Here is an 18,887-nt window from a genome sequence, read left to right on the forward strand (position 1 = left end):
GAAGCTATGCCACCAGTATTGGCAGTTTTAAGTGAGCTTAAACCTCTATGGATTTTTTTTTTTAAGGGGATATGGAGATTACAATAAAAATAATGAAATAATTCATAAATTTTCTTCCAAATTATAAAACAATTTGTGCTCAGTACAGGGAATTAAATAAATTCTGGCTATTTATTATAATCATTACAATAATTCAAAGAGATTTTAAATTAATGCTCTAAATAATAAATAAGAAAATAATAACAGAAATTTGGAACTTAGGATTCAGTAAGAGAAAAGCATTCAAAGAAGAGACTTGTTAGTATATGTGATAGCTAAAAGTTGACGTGGCTTCCGAGTCAGCTGTAACTAGCAATCTGAAAGATATGAGTTGCAGCTCTAGCTAAAGTGAAGCACTCTAGAATTTGAGGACAGAAAAAAACCTTAGTATTATAACCTTGTTTCATTTATTTACGTAAATGTAAGTTAAGATTTTATGGGGCAGTTCACCTGTTGTTGAACCAGTGTATCTTGATTTTTGTTAACAGAATATTTTTTCACTGAGTTTATAATTAGGAATTGCAGAGCCACTTGTTTGACAGAGCCCATTCTTACTCCATCAGAATTCATGTGGCACACTCCAGGGAGAATTTTAGCATGGCACAAACAGTTGGCACCCACCTACTAACCTAAAGGTTGGTGGTTCAAACCCACCCAATGGTGCCACGGAAGGAAGGCCTGGTTATCTGCTTCTGTAAAGATTAAAGCCAAGAAAGTCCTATGGCATAGTTTCAATCTGTAACATATGGGGTCACTGAGTCAGAATCAAGTCAATGGCAGCAGGTTTTGTTTTTTGCTTTGTGGGGCTACTACTTATGATTGTACAAGTACTGCAATGCTCAAGTACAGGGGGCACCATGTGACTCAAGTCATTGTAGATTCATTGTGTTATTATGATTTCCCAGTAGCTTGGCAGACAACTGTCTTAAAGAAGGACCTTTGTCTAACATGTATAAATTCACCAAAGAAGTAGTAGTCAGGCAGTACATGGATATTTCCAGTTGTGTGCATTGGCTCCTGGCAGTGTATTCATATGGTATCCCTGTTCTGGCAAACAAATTTGGGGTTCTTAGGTTATTTTAGACATCTATCAGCTTTACGGAGCCTTGGTGGTGCAATGATTAAGGCATTTGCCTGCCAACCAGGAGGTTGGCAGTTCAAATCCACCAACTGCTCCTTGGAAACCCTATGGGGCAGTTCTACTCTATCCTATAGGGTCACTATGAGTCAGAATCAACTCGATGGCAATGGGCTTGGTATTTTTTTTTTTTTAATCAGTTTTATAGTATTCCTCCCTTGGTCAATGTGGTAAGGATAATATCCATATATTTTAATATAGACCCATGTACACTTATTTCTTTAGAAAGGAGGGTGCTTATCCTTGGGAAGCAGGCCAATGGCATACAGAACCTTGTGTGTTTGAGAAATAAAATACCATCAATCAATGGTCAAATGAGTAGTAATGATTTAAAACACACCTACTTCCCAATATAAAAATAGATAAAATGGCAAATCACAGAAGAAATTCCAATGACTCTTAAACATATGAAAAGGAGCTCAATTTTACTAGTTATAAAATAAATGTAAATTAAGACAGTGCCATCGAGTCGTTTCCGACTCATAGCGACCCTATGCAATGCCCCATAGGGTTTGCGACAGTGAGGCATTATTTTTCATTTATTAGACTTGACCAAAATAAGAGCGCTGGGAAAGGTAGGAAGAGACGGTATTCGCATGCTGCTGATGGGAATGGAAATCAGTACAACTCTTTTGGCAGTGGTCAAAATGCCAAACGTGCACTCCCCTGGACTCAGACATTCCATTTCTAGAAAATTATTTAGTTGAGTAGAAATACATATGTAGGTAAAGCTGTGTGTACAAAACTGTTTACTGCATTATTGGTTGCTGTTGTGTGCCACCGAGTCAATTCCAAGTAAGCTATAGATCTCCGAGTATACTGTTTGAAAAAATTCAAAATAAAATGTATAGTATGATACCATCTTCTGTTTAAAAATTATACCCAGTGGGTAGTGTTAGAGACTGGGGAATAGGAGGGCTTTGACTTTTTGCTTTATATATAATTATTTGATATTTAAAAAAAAACACCCATATCACTTTTGTAATTTTGAAACAAGTAAACCTATGGAGAAAAACCCCACCTCTGAATTGGATGCTGGCCAGCAATGTACTTTGACTGCATACTGAGTATATACTGAAAATATTTTTGTAAAGTATTACAGGATACCAGACATTTTTCTTTGGGGTAAAAGTGTTTTTTAGCATATCCAACACAACTGCTCAGAATTATGGTACATTCTATTTTATAATCACAAGCCATGGAAACTATGGATGAGATCACTCTGTACATAGTATGGTTGATAATCTGCAACAGACTAATGACTGATGGGGGACAATGACATAAGTTTAAGTTTTGAGCTGTGAAGTACAAGTGGAGGGAATTTGTTTTTGTTGGTAACCACAATATAATGGCATCTAAGGCAGGAGCCCCTGAGAAGTGCAGCCAGTGACTTAAGCCTTCATCTAAGAATTCAGCTTCCCGGGTGTAGAGATGGGGGGGCTCATGCAGTTACCAAATTCCTTGGGAATGCAAGCAACAAACAAAAAAATTCACGTTTATGAAATAGCTCCTCTGTTCCTGGTACTGTTACGCTCTTCCACAGTGACAAGGGCACTAGTCTGAAATACAGATGACTAGGTTCGAGTCTGAGCTCCGCTCTTTCCTGTGGGGCCTGAAGTAAATAACATATCTTCCTACCTCCCCATTTAACCTAGAAAGAAGCTCTAAAAATACCAATGTCAATTCCCTTCTCAGGCTGATGCAAAGCTGAAAGGTAGTCATGGTTAAAGAGCTTCCAAAGCTGTGAAGTCCTTAACGAATAGGAAGTTTTTATACAAATGTGACTAAGTATTATTTTGAAAGTGGGAGATTTTCCAGGCTAAGCCCTAGGTTACGGTTTTTATTAGTTCTTTATTAGGAGAGCTCTATCCTGGCAAATGGTTTGCTCTCAGCTACTAACCAAAAGGTTGGTGATATGAATGCACCCAGTGGTGGGTGCTGTGGAAGAAAGGCCTAGCAATCTACTTCCGTAATATCACTGCTATTGAAAACTCTACAGAGTGCAGTTCTACTCTGACATGCGTGGGGTTGCTATGAGTTGGAATTGAGGGCAATTGGTTTGGTTTTTCGTATCCTCTTTATAAGCCTTTTTTTTTTTTTTTCTTTCTAAATTAGTGTTTTAGTATATGGTGATGATTGCTGGTCATTTCTGGTATAAAGTACGTTAGATGTAATTCTTCTACACTGTCACTTTTAGGTGATTTTATTAAAATAGCTTCATTTTTAAAAACCAGAAAATTAAGATACAATTCTGTTTGACTTATTAGAGATAATGTTAGGGCACAGAATGTAGAAATTCCTTATATCTTCTGCAACAATAAAACAAAGCATTCTTAAATTTAGAAATGACACTACGAGGAAGGTATTTTGCAGGCAATAAAACCTTTTATTTTAAACCACAAATAGTCAGCAGGTGGCCACAACTATCCATCTTTCATTAAAATCACATAAAACCTGGGTACAAAAGCACCACTGATTATTGCTCTAGAAAAACTGCATGAAAAATTCAAATATACACGTTAAAAACACCACAGTATGCATGGGACTAAATTTTTAAAGCAAATACATGGAACGCTGAATCAATTTTACATACAGCTTCCAATATTAAATTGATGTTTATTTTACTTGAGAACGATGGAAATTTCCAAAAAGCATTCCTATGAGAAGGTAAAATGTCCATCCTTAAATATTTTTATATGCCAACTAGTAGAATCCTAAAAAAATTAGCATTTACAAAATACTCAGTAAAAATAGCTTTTAAAAGTTGTCCCAGGAGGTACATAAAACCAACCCCAATTTTTCATGACAATTCACTCTCCCTCGTTATCTACAGATTCAATTTTCTGTGCCTGTGAAAAAGAAAAAAAAAAAAAGATACAGTTACTACTAAAACTGCTATAAGCCAAAGAAAAGTCTACCCCACCAACACACACACATTTGGGCATTTGTTTTTCAGTTGTTCTACTGTGAAGCCTATTTCCACTCTGAGTGTAAAACAGACAAGATACTACACAAACACTCATCTTCATTTACTGTTTTTCAAACAACCACAGAAGCCTTACCTGCAAGCTTTCAACGTTCATTAAAAAACACACACACATACACACAAAATCACACTACTATCTGATTCTAGTCACTGCAAACATGCTGAGTTTTCTACTGTACCCTTAACTCTCACTGTTTCAATCTGCCCCTTTACTGACAGTGTGCTGGGTGGGGTGCCTCTGGAGGTTGAGACATTAACAGTTGAGCGAGAGATGTGGATCTGCAATAACATTACAGGCAATAAAAAGAAACATTATGAACGTGCTATCACCGGCTGAAGGTCTGAGCAATTTCTTTAACACTGATTCAATCAGTGGGAGGCATTTACGGAAAGTACCTCTTCAGCTTTAGTTTCACCATTTTCAGATGGTGCAGTACCTTCCTTTCCAGCTTCCTGCTTTTCCTCCTTCTTCCCTTTAGCACCTTTGTTAATCTTCGCTCCAGGCTCTTTCTAACAAAGTACAGGGAAAGAGAGTATGTTAGACACGGTGTAGTATCAGCTAAAACCAGCCAGCTTCCATCTGGACATAAGGTGAAGTGGAACAACAGCCAACATGGCGGCCTTTAGGGAGAAATGGGAGCCCAATTTTGCTGGGCTTCAGCTGAGTTACACCTAGTTTACAGAAAATGTAATAGGCTGCTTAGAAAATCCACTGAACTTTCCCTTCCATAGAAAACATGATTCTCCTCGTGTACTGATGGTTCTCGGTGGACCTCCTCTCCCACTAAAGGGAGAAGTTTGTCACACATACAGCAGCAGCAGGCCTTGGTGAAAGGAGGCGGCGGAAGGTCGGGAGGAACTCAGCAAGGGAGAGGCTTTGCTGCCATTTTCCAGTGAAACACCTGACATGGAGACATGCGGTTTGAGTTACTAGAAAGCTGAGAGAAAGTGCTTGGAAATGAAACTTCAGATGAAGAAAAGTTCCTAATTTTAAGATAAAGCCACAGAAGAGAGTTCTGCTTCAGCAGTCACCTTCTCAATCTACTCTACAGGAAAACAACAACAAACAGACAAACAAAAACCCCATAAACATAGTTTCAAGCCACTTACAACAAGGGACAATGCTATGAAGGGTAGAGTGTTGATAAGCCATTTTGGGTAAGTTTCTTAATAATTCTGAGCTTCAGTTTCCTCATCTGCAAAATGGGATATTCAAACCTACTTCAATCGGGCTGACGTGAGGATTACATGAATAAATCAATCAGAATGGGGTCTGGGATAGTATAAAACCAAAAAACCCATTGTCGTCTAGTTGATTCCGACTCATAGCGACCCTATAGGACAGAGTAGAGCTGCCCATAGAGTTTCCAAGGAGCGCCTGGTGGATTTGAACTCCTGACCTTTTGTTTAGCAGCCGTAGCACTTAACCACTACGCCACCAGGGCTTCCTGGCATAGTATAGGGCTTTATAAATGTCTGCTGTTAATAATTATTACTGCTATTACTAGCCATCACACTGGCCTCCTAGGACCAGATATATGAAGTCAGAAGTGCCCTCCCCAATTCTCTGAGATGCTGGCAGCAGTATTTTCAGGGCCCAACTTCACCTCCTCTGGATACCACAGGACCTGCATGTTCACAAGGCAGCTGCCAAACCCCGCTTTGGACATGAAGCTTCTTGGAGCAAAATGCCCAAAATCCCAGAACTGACTTCCTGCACCTTATTGACTGAATGGAAAACACATTCCTGTTAAAGCATAAAACCGTGCTTCATGCTTTTTGAGAATGCCTGTAATAGTGGTAACAGTTTTCTGGTCAGCACATTTAGCCTGAATCATTAAACGTGACCTTTTCTTGAATGATTTTTTAGATGTGGAATTATAATTTATTCATAGTTTAAAAAGCCAAAGGGGAGGAAAAAGCGCCTCTTACCTTAGCAGATGTTTTTCTCGGTTTAGGTTCAGGTTTTGGTGGAGCAGGTTTCTGCAAAGATAATTTAAATTATGCAAATACTGGAAAAGAGAACCCTTAGCACCAAAACAAACATAGAAAGACTGCAAAAGACAACAATCAATTTTGACTCTGGCTTTGTTCATTAAAAAAAAAAAAATTTGTCCTATTTTCAGCATCAGGTAACAGCATAAAGACCTCTCTGCATTTCATAACTATTTTCTCATGTGAACTGCTGGTGAGATTTAAAAGTCAACTTATTATTCCCGGATCCAGAATATCTCTCTGGGAACAGGTTTAAGCTTCTATCTTCGACGTCTCTGTACCTCCTTTTATCACAGCATACCAGTGAGAGGAATGGCTCAGGCCTTCAACCAAGTAACTCAGTGAATTCGGTCCTAGTGGCCTTCCCAACAGTCTAGAAATCACAGCACAATCACAGGCAAAGCCCATCCGATGATGAAGGCTCCTGTTTGTGAAGTATTTCAAAATGATTTGCAAATACTTCCACCTCTGATGTAGATTTCAAGCTCTGCAGCCAAGCTTATTCCTACTTTCATCCTTTCCAATGCCACCTCAAAGTGAGAAGAATCTCTTGACCACCCAGACAACAGGCTCACTTGTTTCTAGAGCTTTTTATTAAGAATCTATTATAATGAAGAAATATCAATGGTTACCACCCACAATTTAAGATGTTCACAGATTTTATTAGCCAAACAGCCCACTAAAGCCAGGTGTCATGACGTCAATTTTAACTCATGGAGACCTTATGTGTGTCAGGGTAGAACTGTGCTCCATAGGGTTTTCAATGGCTGATTTTTTGTAAGTAGATAGTCAGGCCTTTCTTCCAAGGCATTTCTGGGTGGACTTGAACCTCCAACCTTTGGGTTAGCAGCCCAGTCTGTTAACCATTTGCATCACCCAGGGACTCCAAAGAGTAGTTATCTGCCTGCCCTCTGGCTGTGGTCCCTTCCATATATGACTTCAGCCCTAGCCAGCTTCCCCAGGGGCCTGAAACCAGGTGGCACACAGGGAGACTGGGGAAAGATAGTTTAAACCACTGGTTTTCTACAGATATTTTAGGTCAAATATTCCTCTCATAGATCCAGAAGAAAATAAGTGTGCAACTCTCCTGGCACTACGAAGAACAGTTTTTAAATAGGAAACACTGGCCAAGGCCTCCCCCGTGGAGAAAAATACATGTTTCTCCCCAACGCCCCTAGGTGGTTCAGGTTCATACTGAATGTAGACCTTTTCATCAAGGGCGCAAAATGAAATTGCAGACAGTTTAAGTCTGGAAGACTAACTGTTAGGAATGACCTTTCAAAAAAAAAAAAAATGCATTTGAAAACGAATGTTTTTATTAATCTTCTCACCACCCTAAATCTGCAGCCTGTTCCCAAAAAGGGCAGCTCTCACAGCTCCTAAATTTTCAGGATTTTAAATTTTGTTATTCTAGGCTTCGATATGTTGTATTAATAACATGTACTTGTTTTCTCAACCCATGGCAACTAATTTCATTTTCTATCATTTTCTGTAAATCAGATCTTGTAAATCAGCACTCAAGTGTTTTGATAGGACCAGGAGACTGTGAAGATTCGAAGTCCGTAGTCCTGCTGGCCGCTCATGAGGCTCTGGCTTTAGCACCACAGGGAAGTTTCCTTCTCAGTAAACCAAAAAAACCAAACCTGTTGCTGTGGAGTCGATTCCAACTCAAAGCGACCGTACAGGACAAAGTAGAGCTGCCCCATATGGTTTCCAAGGAGTAGCTGGTATATTCAAACTGTCAACCTTTTGGTTAGCAGCCAAGCTCTTAATCACTATACTACCAGGGCTCCCCTTCTTCAGTAAAAAAAAAAATTTTTTTTTTTTTTTTTCAGTAGAAGGGGCTAATATTGCTGGTGCTCGGGAAGAGCCTCATTTTAAATTGTTTTTTATGTGTCTTACAGAGAATATTCCTTTGACTGGAGATTTGTAGAGTACTATGGCTTTTTTTTTTTTTATGGCTTTTAGTGTAATTTATTGTTAAATCCAAGTCCCTGTTTGTGCTCAGCTACTAACCGAAAGGTTGGCTGATAATTAAACCAAAAGGAGTTAAAACACAGCTTCGGAACCATCCCCAAAGGAGGTACTATTTACAGGGCACACCATCTCTGAAAGGTTTGCGTAGAGTCTGGTCAACTGCAGAGAGGGAAGACAGCATCCTGCCCTTCTGTATTCCCGGTGATTCTGATAATCGCTTCCTGAGGTCAGGACTCATGTAAAACACTGGCCCATGCAACCCAAAAAAAAAAAAAAAGACATAATTCCGAATTTGTGACATGGTCCTAATACCCATTTCTGCTTCAATGCCCTACCCTGAGCCAGACACAGTATGGACTGAGGGTGACATTCATGCTTCCCTGGAGGACAAAGCAGCTTGCAGCTCTTGTGTGGGGATATCTGCTGTCAGTCAAGATGTCAATGCCTTTTCCTCTAAATCTCAGTGGGCAGCCTGGGTTGTAGGTATTTTAACAAAAATCTTTACCTGGAGCCCCCTTCCTTCTCCTACCAGAAGATCAGGCTGATAGTCTGTTGGCAGAATGAGGGCTGGTATATCAGCAGGGCAGCAGGGAGGAGCACAGGAACCAGCCAGGGGCACTCAGGGGTGAGGAAGAGCTGGAGCATGTTCCTCTCCGAGCTCAGCCATACCCGTCCCTCCCCTCGTCTCTTTCCTGGGTGTGGCACATAGAAGAAGGCTCCAAGTGACAAAGTGGAATCATGACTTCTTCAAAGATTCTCTAGCTCTGAAATGAGGCTAAAGTATATGTATTCAGACAACTTTCAGAACATTCTGACAAATGTTCTAACGTGTGAGCTGGGGCCACAGAAACAGAACTCTTGTCCACTTCAGCACATTGTAAGTAGAATCTGAAGGCTAGGACTTTATGTAATGTACTTCTTTGGCTTCAGGGATCCAGCAATATCAAACAACTTCCTGGGCTTTATATTCTTGGTTATGGGGCTTGTCACTGTTTTTCACTGGTACATCTAATTAAATGGTACAACACTGGTCAAATTTGCTAGAAATTGGTGTGACACAGATAGCTGTCAAAAAGAAGGGAGGAAAAAAAAACCTCAAGGGAGATACCACCTTCAGCTTCCTTTTGCTACTTTGCTCTAGACAGAGGAAACATGTACTCCTAAGAGCTAATACCAAAGGGTTTCTAAAGTACTTACCGCTGACAACCTGGCAGACCGTCTTGTGGGCTACAAGGGAAGGGAAAAACATTTTTTTTGGTGATCATACACAACCAAGTTGATTTAAAAAAAAATCAGCATCTTACACCGTTGAAAGAATATTATGTATAACCACCATTACCCTCTCGAGATGAATACAGTGAAACCTACCTCAAACCCTTTGGCCACTGAAATACTCAAGAGGGCATATTTCTAAAGAGGCGTAGCACACTGGTCAAAGAAATGGCCTCTCTCAATTAAGGGTATGGCAGGTAAGAAAAGGAAAGGAAAATGAATTTAGATTCCGATCCAAACCATATTGATACTTTTGTGACACAACTGATAGCAGGTACACTGAGGTGCTAAGACAGGGAGCAAAGGCCCTGAGATCAGAGGGTGCCTGTTTGAGGAACAGCAAAGGGTCTGGTGTGGTTAGAGGAGAAGCAAGTGAAAGAGAGATAGGCTATACTGTCAGGGAGGTAATAGGGGGTGGGGTGTGGAACCTAGGAACTTAGTAAAACAGGGAGGAAAGGGGCCCCCAAATCTGCAAACAAAGTAACAAGAAATGGACCAGGGCACAGAAACAAAGCCATTCCCCAGAACAATGGGACGCGTATCTAAAAAAAGCCTGCAAACTTGTTTAAAGTTGCCTTTCAAAAAGCAGCTGGAGAAAATCAGGCCCCCGGACATGCGCAGAACATCCAGCTGTGACCGCTGTGTGACCTTCCACCAGGGGCAGTGAGGGGCTACAGCCCCAGCCAGGGAATTGAACCCCGGGAGCGAGAGACTGCACAGGCGTGACACCCCATAATAAGTTCTGCTACGAATCCCAGAGGCCTCTGGGACAGGTGCCATCTTGGAAAGCTGCTGTGCAAGCACCTTAGTTAACATATCCCTACCGGTGTCTATGAATAAACATGGATCATTTCCTGCCCAAGAAATTTTAAAAACTCAGGCCCCTCTTTTGTTCTGTGAGATGGGGGTATGCGTTGCTCTAGGCCCTCCTCGTCTCCGCTTGCAAGCCTCTTCAATAAAGCTTTGCTCGTGTAGAAAACTACGTGCCTTACCTGCTCATTCTTGACCGGTGAGTGAGAGGCAAGAACCTTATTCCGGTAACAGTGCTATTTAAGAACTAATCTCCAGTCTGACGCTTGTTCCTTAAAAATTGAACTAAACATTGTAAGTTATACATGAAGGAACTTTATAATTGTGGAGAAACCAAATAGTGGGAGGTCTCTATCTTGTTACTATGTTAGAAAAGTGAATAGCTATACATTTCCAACTATTAAAAGTATATGTTCAAAGATTTAAATAGACTAAAACTTCACTGATCTTTTCTTTTCATTTGGAATTTTACAAAATTTATAAAGAACTGTGTTGAGATCAGTATTTTTCAGGAAATCGTTTCTTATTCAAGGATGGTGCAAATTAACAGCAAATGAGATTACAAAGAAATTTAAAACAAAACTTTTCCAGATACTTACAAATACGCATACAGAACTGGTATTCTACTTAGTATTCAGCAAACACAGGTTTCTCAAGGATTTCACATTAGAAAAGTATGATTGCCTTCCTTTAAAAATGTTCCAGAAATATGTACTCCATACTTTTGTCTGTTTAATCCACTGCTCTATCTCCAGTAGAAAAAAGCACTACGAAGCACACAGACTCTCAAGAAATATTTGCTGAATAAATGAATTCAAGCTTCTTCCTGATTCTTACTTTTCTATGCAGACTCTGCCTTATTAGATTAGCTTAAATGATTCAAATCATTTTTCTTAAGGAGAGTCAGTAAAAACCGTCAGCAGGAGCCCACTTCATGACTGTGAAGCATCATGGAATTCTAGAAGTGGGGCTTAGGTCAGTCTAGGTCAGTTGGTCAGGCCAAACTAGAAGACATATTTCTTGCCATCTCCATATCTAAGAACTTTCTTGCTGAAAATAGCCAAAGGAAGCTAAACTCATCTTTCTTTAAACTACAGAGGGGGAAAAAAAGGGATAGAGCTTCCATGAATAATTTTAACCCTGGGGTCTTGAGGAAAGATCAGAGCCAGACTGAAGGCCAGCTAGCAGAAGATGCCAAGAATAGGAGACTGTGCAGTTTAAGCAGTTGGCTGTGATAAATTCACTACACAGTTTAAGCGGGTGCTGAGCTCATCAGGCAGCTCAACCCACAGCCTATGGATTAGCACAGGAGAAGTCCATGTATCAGAGGCAGATTCTCCACAGGAAATGCCACATATTACCTGCTAGGATTACTACCCAGATAACTGATTTCATGAAGCACCAGGAGCCACTGGGAGTCAGAACCCAAAATCTGTGATGCCTTTCCCAGGATGGTTAATTTAAAAAGCTACAACGAACTAGTTGCCGTTGAGTTGATTCTGACTCATGGGCACCCCATGCGTGTCAGAGTAAGAACTGTGCTACTCTGAGTTTTCAATGGCTGATTTTTTGGAAGTAGACTGCCAGGCTCTTGTTCTGAAGTACCTCTTGGTGGACTAGAACCTCCAATCCTTTGGTCAGTAGCTGAGTGACTAACCGTTTGCACTACTCTGGGATTTCAATTTAAAAGCTACACTGCATTAATTGCGTACCTTCCAAGAAAAGGCAACATTATCAATTAAAGAGGTCAGCAGGTGGGTACACTGGGCTACTTCAATATGTTTTCTGAGAGGAACACCCGTCAGTTTCCAAACAGAGCGCAGTTTCCAAACAGAGCTCGGTGTAGAAGCTTCTGTGTGGTCTCAAGAACTACTCACACCATCTCACAAGTCAAGTATGGGAGAGAAGAGCACTCGGACCCGAGAGGGAGAGTAGCAGCCTTCTGCTAAAGAAAGGTGAATGGGCCTCATCTGAAGAAATTATTCCTCCCTGTCTGGTGACAAGTACATGTAACCTGCTGGCCTTACCTCACTGTTTACTTCATCTCTGTCATGTCTGTCTCCCCTGCTGTACAGGGCCATCTCCTCTTACTTTTCTGTGGCCCCACTGCCTTGCAGGAGCCCTCAATAAATGTTGAGGTGAATGGAATGGTAAATACCAGAGATGTCTGGCAATTGTGAGCTTGGGAGGCCCTAAGGTCACTACTCAGTAATTCTCCAGTTTGGGGCCAGACAAAAGGGGCTAAATACATACGTTCATCATTACTCATGACTGCTTCTCCATCTGCCAACTATTTGTTCTTAGTAAAGTCTCACTGAAGTGAGGCAAAATCACATGAAAAAGTCACCAACTCTGGTACTCTTGCTCCTCTCCCCGGAACATACTGAATAGGCAGAGTGATACTGAAGAGTCCTTCAAGAACTCGAGAGAGAGATTCCAGTCAAAGCACTGCTTCGCAGGGCCTGGAAGTCGTTCTGACACAAAGAACTCACTAAGGTTATACAATTCGGGACTAGTGTAAGAGTTTCAAAATACAAAGCCTACAAAATCAATGCGAAAATGAAGTCTCCCTAAGCTGTCTAAACCAACCAGTCTCTAAACAGCTTATTTTAACTGTAAAATCATTTTATGACTTCCTGCTTAAAACTTACCAGCTATTCTTCCTATGTCATTTAAAAAAAAAAAAAAGACTCGTCTTCAATTTTCCTTTCCCTTTCCGGTAAACATCCTAAGAGGTTTTGTTATTCACTGCAAATAGCTTTCACTCATAGTTAGCAGTACTGATCATGTATGCAAGGGCACACAGTATCCTGGAAAGCTCCATCAGTTTTCACAGCCTTTAAAATCCATAAATGATGGACTAGCTACTAGTTACGACTGCTACATTTTCCTCCTTAAAACACTGGAATTTGAAGTACACATTTGTGACTCAGGCTGTTGGGTAGGACAAAAAAAAAATAAAAATTTCTCGATTTGTTGACTGAGTGTGAATACTCAGAAAAAGTGGTCAAAAGAGTAGTTCTCAGGGAAAGAACGAAAGCTTTTAGAATGAAGGGTCACCAGGAGAGTGTGAGATCATTAATACGTGGGTTTTGTCACTGTGGCATATAAGTGCTGGGTACCATGGAAGGATTCAGTAAGTGTTTTTTGATTAACTGATCATCCTCTGGGTTGGAGAAAATCCTGGTGGAGGCTATTCTGAAAGGCATGGACTCCTTTATTGTCATGGTTACAAATGCAGCAAAGTCTAATCTCATTCTGACAAAGTTCACAGGAATAGCTAGATTCAAGTACGGTCTCATTGGACCTTGAAATATATGGCCATTCTATTGGAATGTGGAAGTATTTTTATGAGATTTCTTACTGATCCTGAGCCTACTCAAGTACTTCCAATAAAAACCAAAAGTCAAATTGCTTTTAATTATTCAAAAATGAAGAGTGATATAGAGGTGACCTTTGTATAACTGGGAAATGGGGAAAGGTATACAGCAGAACCTTGGCTAGGGAATGAAGGAAAAAGAGAAATAGGCACTGGATTCCCAGATATTTATGATTATCACAAAAGAGGCACGGGGACAGAGGATTCTAATTCAGGAGATCCAGGTATTTTTCCTGGTTCTGCAACTTACAAGTGTGACACAAGGGGCAAATCATGTATTTCCCTGAAAGCCTTGTTTGCTGTAGTAAAGACAAGGATAACAATATCTGCCTATCTGCTAACAAAAATCACACTTGTATGAAATTCTTTATTCCCCTTCCTTGCTTTATTTTTCTTCATAGCAAATATTCAATTATTTTATTTTACACACACTTTTTACCCATTTAACTGGAAGCTCCATGAAGACAGGGATTTGTCTGTTTTGTTCACTATGAAATCTACAGCGCCTAGAACAGTACCTGGCATGCTGTAGGTGTTCGATACACTTTTATTGAGGCATGAATCTGTCCTGCTTTCATTTAGGGTTATTGAAAGGATCAGATAAAATAATGGATGTGAAAACGCTTTTTAAATTGCCAAGTGTAATCACTGCAATCTATTATTTTGAGATTATTTATTGCCCAAGTTTTCTCCAGTACTGTACTCTGCACAAGGCCCTTCAAATATCATGTTTTTGGCAGAGGGTTTTTGAAGGAGGATTCCCCCTTTGTAATTGCTATCTATTTTTACTAACATCAAGGTTGTGCATACTTAATGATATAACCAGCAAATTCAGTCAATTCTATGGGGGGAGGGGGAATCAATCAATATATTTTGTGACAATTTTCACCCAAAACTACCAGCTAAGTGACTGACCTTTGCACTTTTTAATAATTTTGTTGATGTTCAGGACACATGTCATGAGTTTTAGTTTTAAGTAGGTGTTGACTTAGATGTTAGAACAAAAACAAAAAAAGGTAGAGTCTTTTCTAGGACAGATTTTTGTTAAGAACACTGGGGTTAAAATAATATATATAAGACAACTGTATCAGCAAAAACACACACATCTTTTATGTATATTCTAACCAGCCTGATTTGCTTTTACTATAGACTTTCTGACTGGCAGATCAATTTAAATACCAGTCCCTAAGTATGTTTTCCAACACTTTTCTGTGCCCAAATCGGAAAACACTAAGGTAAACTACACTTTGACTGTCTTACAAATTATATTTTCCAAGAAAATTCATTTATTATTTTATTATTCTGCTTGGTTCTTGTATTTGTTTTGTTGGCTCAAGGATAGGATCACAAACTTCACCTCCCAAACTCTGTCAAACACTGAACAATGGGTAAAGGGACAGAGAGGACTTGGTTACCGGCAGTTTTGTTTGTTTTTCTTTTACATTATTACTATAGTTTTGGTATCATGACAAACTTCCTGAATTCTTAACCACAATACGAATCATTCAAAGAATCTGTAACAAGACCCCTTTTAATTTATAAGTTCAAGGGTAAGAGCTGTAGTTTTTCCACATACTGTAAAGTTCTGTGCAAGACTGAAAGGCAGGCATCACAGTGACCACCTCATTTGCTGCTTTTAGTCCATCTTTTAGAAGTTCATGAATATTCCTATGGAGGGCTGAACACAAGCATCTCTTCCAAGTTCATAGCTTTTTTGAGCTTTTTGTATTTTATTATGGACATTTTTTGAATTGTTTAGTTATCCTAAGAACCTAAGAGTTTTCCTAATAAAAAAATTAGTTATTTTGACATTTTCTGCATCCTTCCACAGTTTTTGAGTTCAGAAATGACTCTTTTCAGAAAAATATTCAGAGCCCAAAAAGTCATTTACAGTTTGCTCACTGGAGCAGTGAATTTATGAAATCAAGTCTTTCATTTTCTTGCTGTGAAAGACAGACTTTGTTCTCCTTGATGAATTTACCTATTATCTCGCTCTTTGCCCAGAAGGAATTCTCAGCATGCACTTTAACAGTCACAGGGACTGACAGGTAGAAACAGAAACAACATAGAGTAAGTGGAAAATGCCTCATCAGTGTACCCAACTAAAACATACCCAGAAGAAGCAAGACTACACAGTGATACTTTTACCTCTGGTTTATGTTGTCTCAACTATCTTGTTTAGAATACTATTCATTCAGATGTAGACAATTATAACCATATTAAACTTTCCAATTTAAATAATCCAATACAGGATGTCAAAGATATACTCACCTCTAGTTCAGTTACTTTGGATCCATCTTTGCCCTCTGAATTCTCTGGAGACTAGAAAGAATATATTTCAGTGAATTATATTTAAATTGGAAAACACACATTAGATGGAGATACCAAAAAAAAAAAAAAAAGCCTATTTCAATTCCCTGAACCATGTAAGCCAACAGATTTTTTTTGGGCAAGGAAAAAGTGACCTTGTAAGAAGATATGTTTTATACACACTGTATTTATCTATCTGCATAACTGCTCTACTTTTTAAACAGGAGAGGTGAAAAGCTGGTATGGGCCCCTGTTCTCAATGTACATTCACTCTAAACAATTTCCATCTATCTTCCATGACGCCACTGCCGGTTAAAGAACAAGGAGCCACAGTCAGCGGCAGAGGTGACTGGAATCCACCACATGGTGCTGTCATTTTGGTCCTTGAAGATGATAGCAGGAAGCTGGGAAAGCCCAGGCCAACCAGGAAAAGGATATTTTCATCCTAAACTTACCTACTTTTGATTTCTAGCCCATTTCTTGGTATAGCTTGACAGATTTATCATGGATTATTATTTTTCCATTGCCAACTTCACCATCTCTACTCCACTCACAGCCTGGGCATGACAGCCAGACACCCTGCAACCCCCAGATTTGTTTCCTGATAGTGATGTATCCCCTGGGGCAGCACTTGTCCATACCCTGGATAGCTCTAACCTGACTGCTTTACAGGCTGCATACAACGATGGGAAAAATACACTCAGATTTATAGGGCATATCCCAACATAGTTTTATTGGCTAAAGAGTTAATAAATAAGAATAAAACAAACTAGTGAAAAGCCAAAACTATTACACACATCTTAAACTGTATAAAGCTGGAAAGTGAATACTCAAATCTCTATGGCACAAGTGGGCAAACGATAAGAATAAAGTTCCCATAAGAAAAAATACAAATGGCAATGAGAGATTTGGTACATTGTTTAGCTTAGCAAACCAAAACAGCTATGAGGTAATGCCTCATGCTAATAAAATGTGCAAAAATTTAAAAAGATCATAAAATTCGCTGTTGGTTGAGGCCGGTGACACAGTAGATTAATATACTCTTTCCAAAGAACAACTTGGCAACATGAAAAAGACACACAGAACTAATCATACAATGACCAAATAATTCCAATTTTGGAACTAGGTCTCAAAAAAGAAACTCTTTGTACACGTATGGTTTTATTTGTCCTATTTATAATATCCACCACCTGTCTGTCAGTTTGTAGTATTGTGATGGCTTCCGTGTTACTGTGATGCTGGAAGCTATGGCATAAGTATTTCAAATGCCAGGAAGATCATCCATGGTGGACAGGTTTCAGTGGAGCATCCAAACTAAGACAAAGTAGGAAGAATGGCTTGGTGATCTACTTCTGAAAATTAGCCAGTGAAAACCCTACAGATCACAACAGAATATTGCCTAATATAGTGCTAGAAGATGAGCTTCCTCGGTTGGAAGGCACTCAAAATACATAGTGGCTACAACAATGGAGATGGGCCTACCAATGACAGCGTTGATGATGCAGCACCAGGCAATGTTCAGTTCTGTTGTACCTGGGGTCTCCATGAGCTGTAGCTGATTCAACAGCATCTAATGACGACAATATTTATAACATGGAAAAGCTAGAAACAACTCCCATCATCAGAAAAAATAAGAAAAGACCAAAATGGATGTCAGAAAAGACTCCGAAGCTTGCTCTTGAAAGCTGAGTAGCCAGAGCAAATGGACGAAATGATGAAGTAAAAGAGCCGAACAGAAGATTTTAAAGGGCTGCTCAAGAAGACAAAGTATTATAATAACACATGCAAAGACCTTGAGATAGAAAACCAAAACGGAAGAACACGCTCAGCTTTTCTCAAGCTGAAAGAACTGAATTAAAAAGCCAGGCCTTAAGTTGCAATATTGAAGGATTCTATGAGGAAAATATTAAACAACGCAGGAAGCATCAAAAGAAGATGAAAGGAATACACAGAGACACTATACCAAAAAGAACCAGGCGACGTTCATCCATTTCAGGACGTAAAATATGATTAGGACTTGATGGTACTGAAGGAAGAAGTCCAAGCTGCGCTGAAGGCATTGACAAAAAACAAGGCTCCAGGAATTGACGGACTACTGAGATGTTTCAACAAACGGATGCAGCGCTGGAAGTGCTCACTCATCTATGCCAAGAAATGTGGAAGACAACTACCTGGCCAACCGGCTGGAAGAGATCCATATTTATGCCTATCACCAAGAAAGGTGATCCTACCAAATGTGGAAACTATAGAACAATATCATTAATACCACACACGAGCACAATTTTGCTGAAAATCATTCAAGAGCAGCTGTGGGAAGTGTATCGACAGGGAACTGCCAGAAATTCAGGCCGGATTCAGAAGAGGATGTGGAACCAGGGATATCACTGCTGATGTCAGATGGATCCTAGCAGCAAGCAGAGAATACCTGAAAGATGTTTACCTGTGTTTTATTGACTATGCGAAGGCATTCGACTGTGTGGATCATAACAAATTATGGATAACATTGCGAAGAATGGGAATTCCTGAATACTTAACTGTGCTTATGAGGAAAAAAAAAAAAAGATTTTTTTTTTTTTTTTAAGATGAGGAACCTGTACATAAATCAAGAGGCAGTTGTTCATACACAATAAGGGGGTACTGAGTGGATTAAAGTCAGGAAAGGTGTGCGTCAGGGTTGTATCTTTTCACCATACCTATTCAATCTGTATGCTGAGCAAATAATCCGAGAAGCTGGACTATATGAAGAAGAACAGGGCATCAGGATTGGAGGAAGACATTAACAACCTGCTTTATGCAGATGATACAACCTTGCTTGCTGAAAGTGAAGAGGACTTGAAGCCTTTACCGACCACAGCCTTCTGCATAGATTATACCTCAACATAAAGAAAACAAAAATTCTCACAACAGGACTAATAAGCAACATCATGATAAACAGAGAAAAGACTGAAGTTGTCAAGGATTTCATTTTACTTGGACGCACA

General features: G+C 39.6%; 1 protein-coding gene across 2 annotated transcripts in view; it reads right to left on the minus strand.

Annotated features, from left to right (window-relative positions):
• Positions 1–3,525: 3,525 nt before the first annotated feature.
• HMGN3 (high mobility group nucleosomal binding domain 3) overlaps positions 3,526–18,887 on the minus strand; it is a 38,428-nt gene continuing 23,066 nt past the window's right edge. The window contains exons 2-6 of one of the 2 annotated variants that reach the window (XM_010586591.3): positions 15,868–15,918; positions 9,333–9,362; positions 6,096–6,146; positions 4,560–4,673; positions 3,526–4,026 (exon numbers count right to left, since the gene is read on the minus strand). In XM_010586591.3, the coding sequence (XP_010584893.2) occupies positions 3,988–4,026; positions 4,560–4,673; positions 6,096–6,146; positions 9,333–9,362; positions 15,868–15,918 (285 nt within the window). In that variant the 3' untranslated portion in view covers positions 3,526–3,987. The other variant, XM_023544237.2, reaches the window with a different exon arrangement.

Source organism: Loxodonta africana, chromosome 1 (assembly GCF_030014295.1).
Source record: "Loxodonta africana isolate mLoxAfr1 chromosome 1, mLoxAfr1.hap2, whole genome shotgun sequence".
NCBI classification, from domain to species: domain Eukaryota; kingdom Metazoa; phylum Chordata; class Mammalia; order Proboscidea; family Elephantidae; genus Loxodonta; species Loxodonta africana.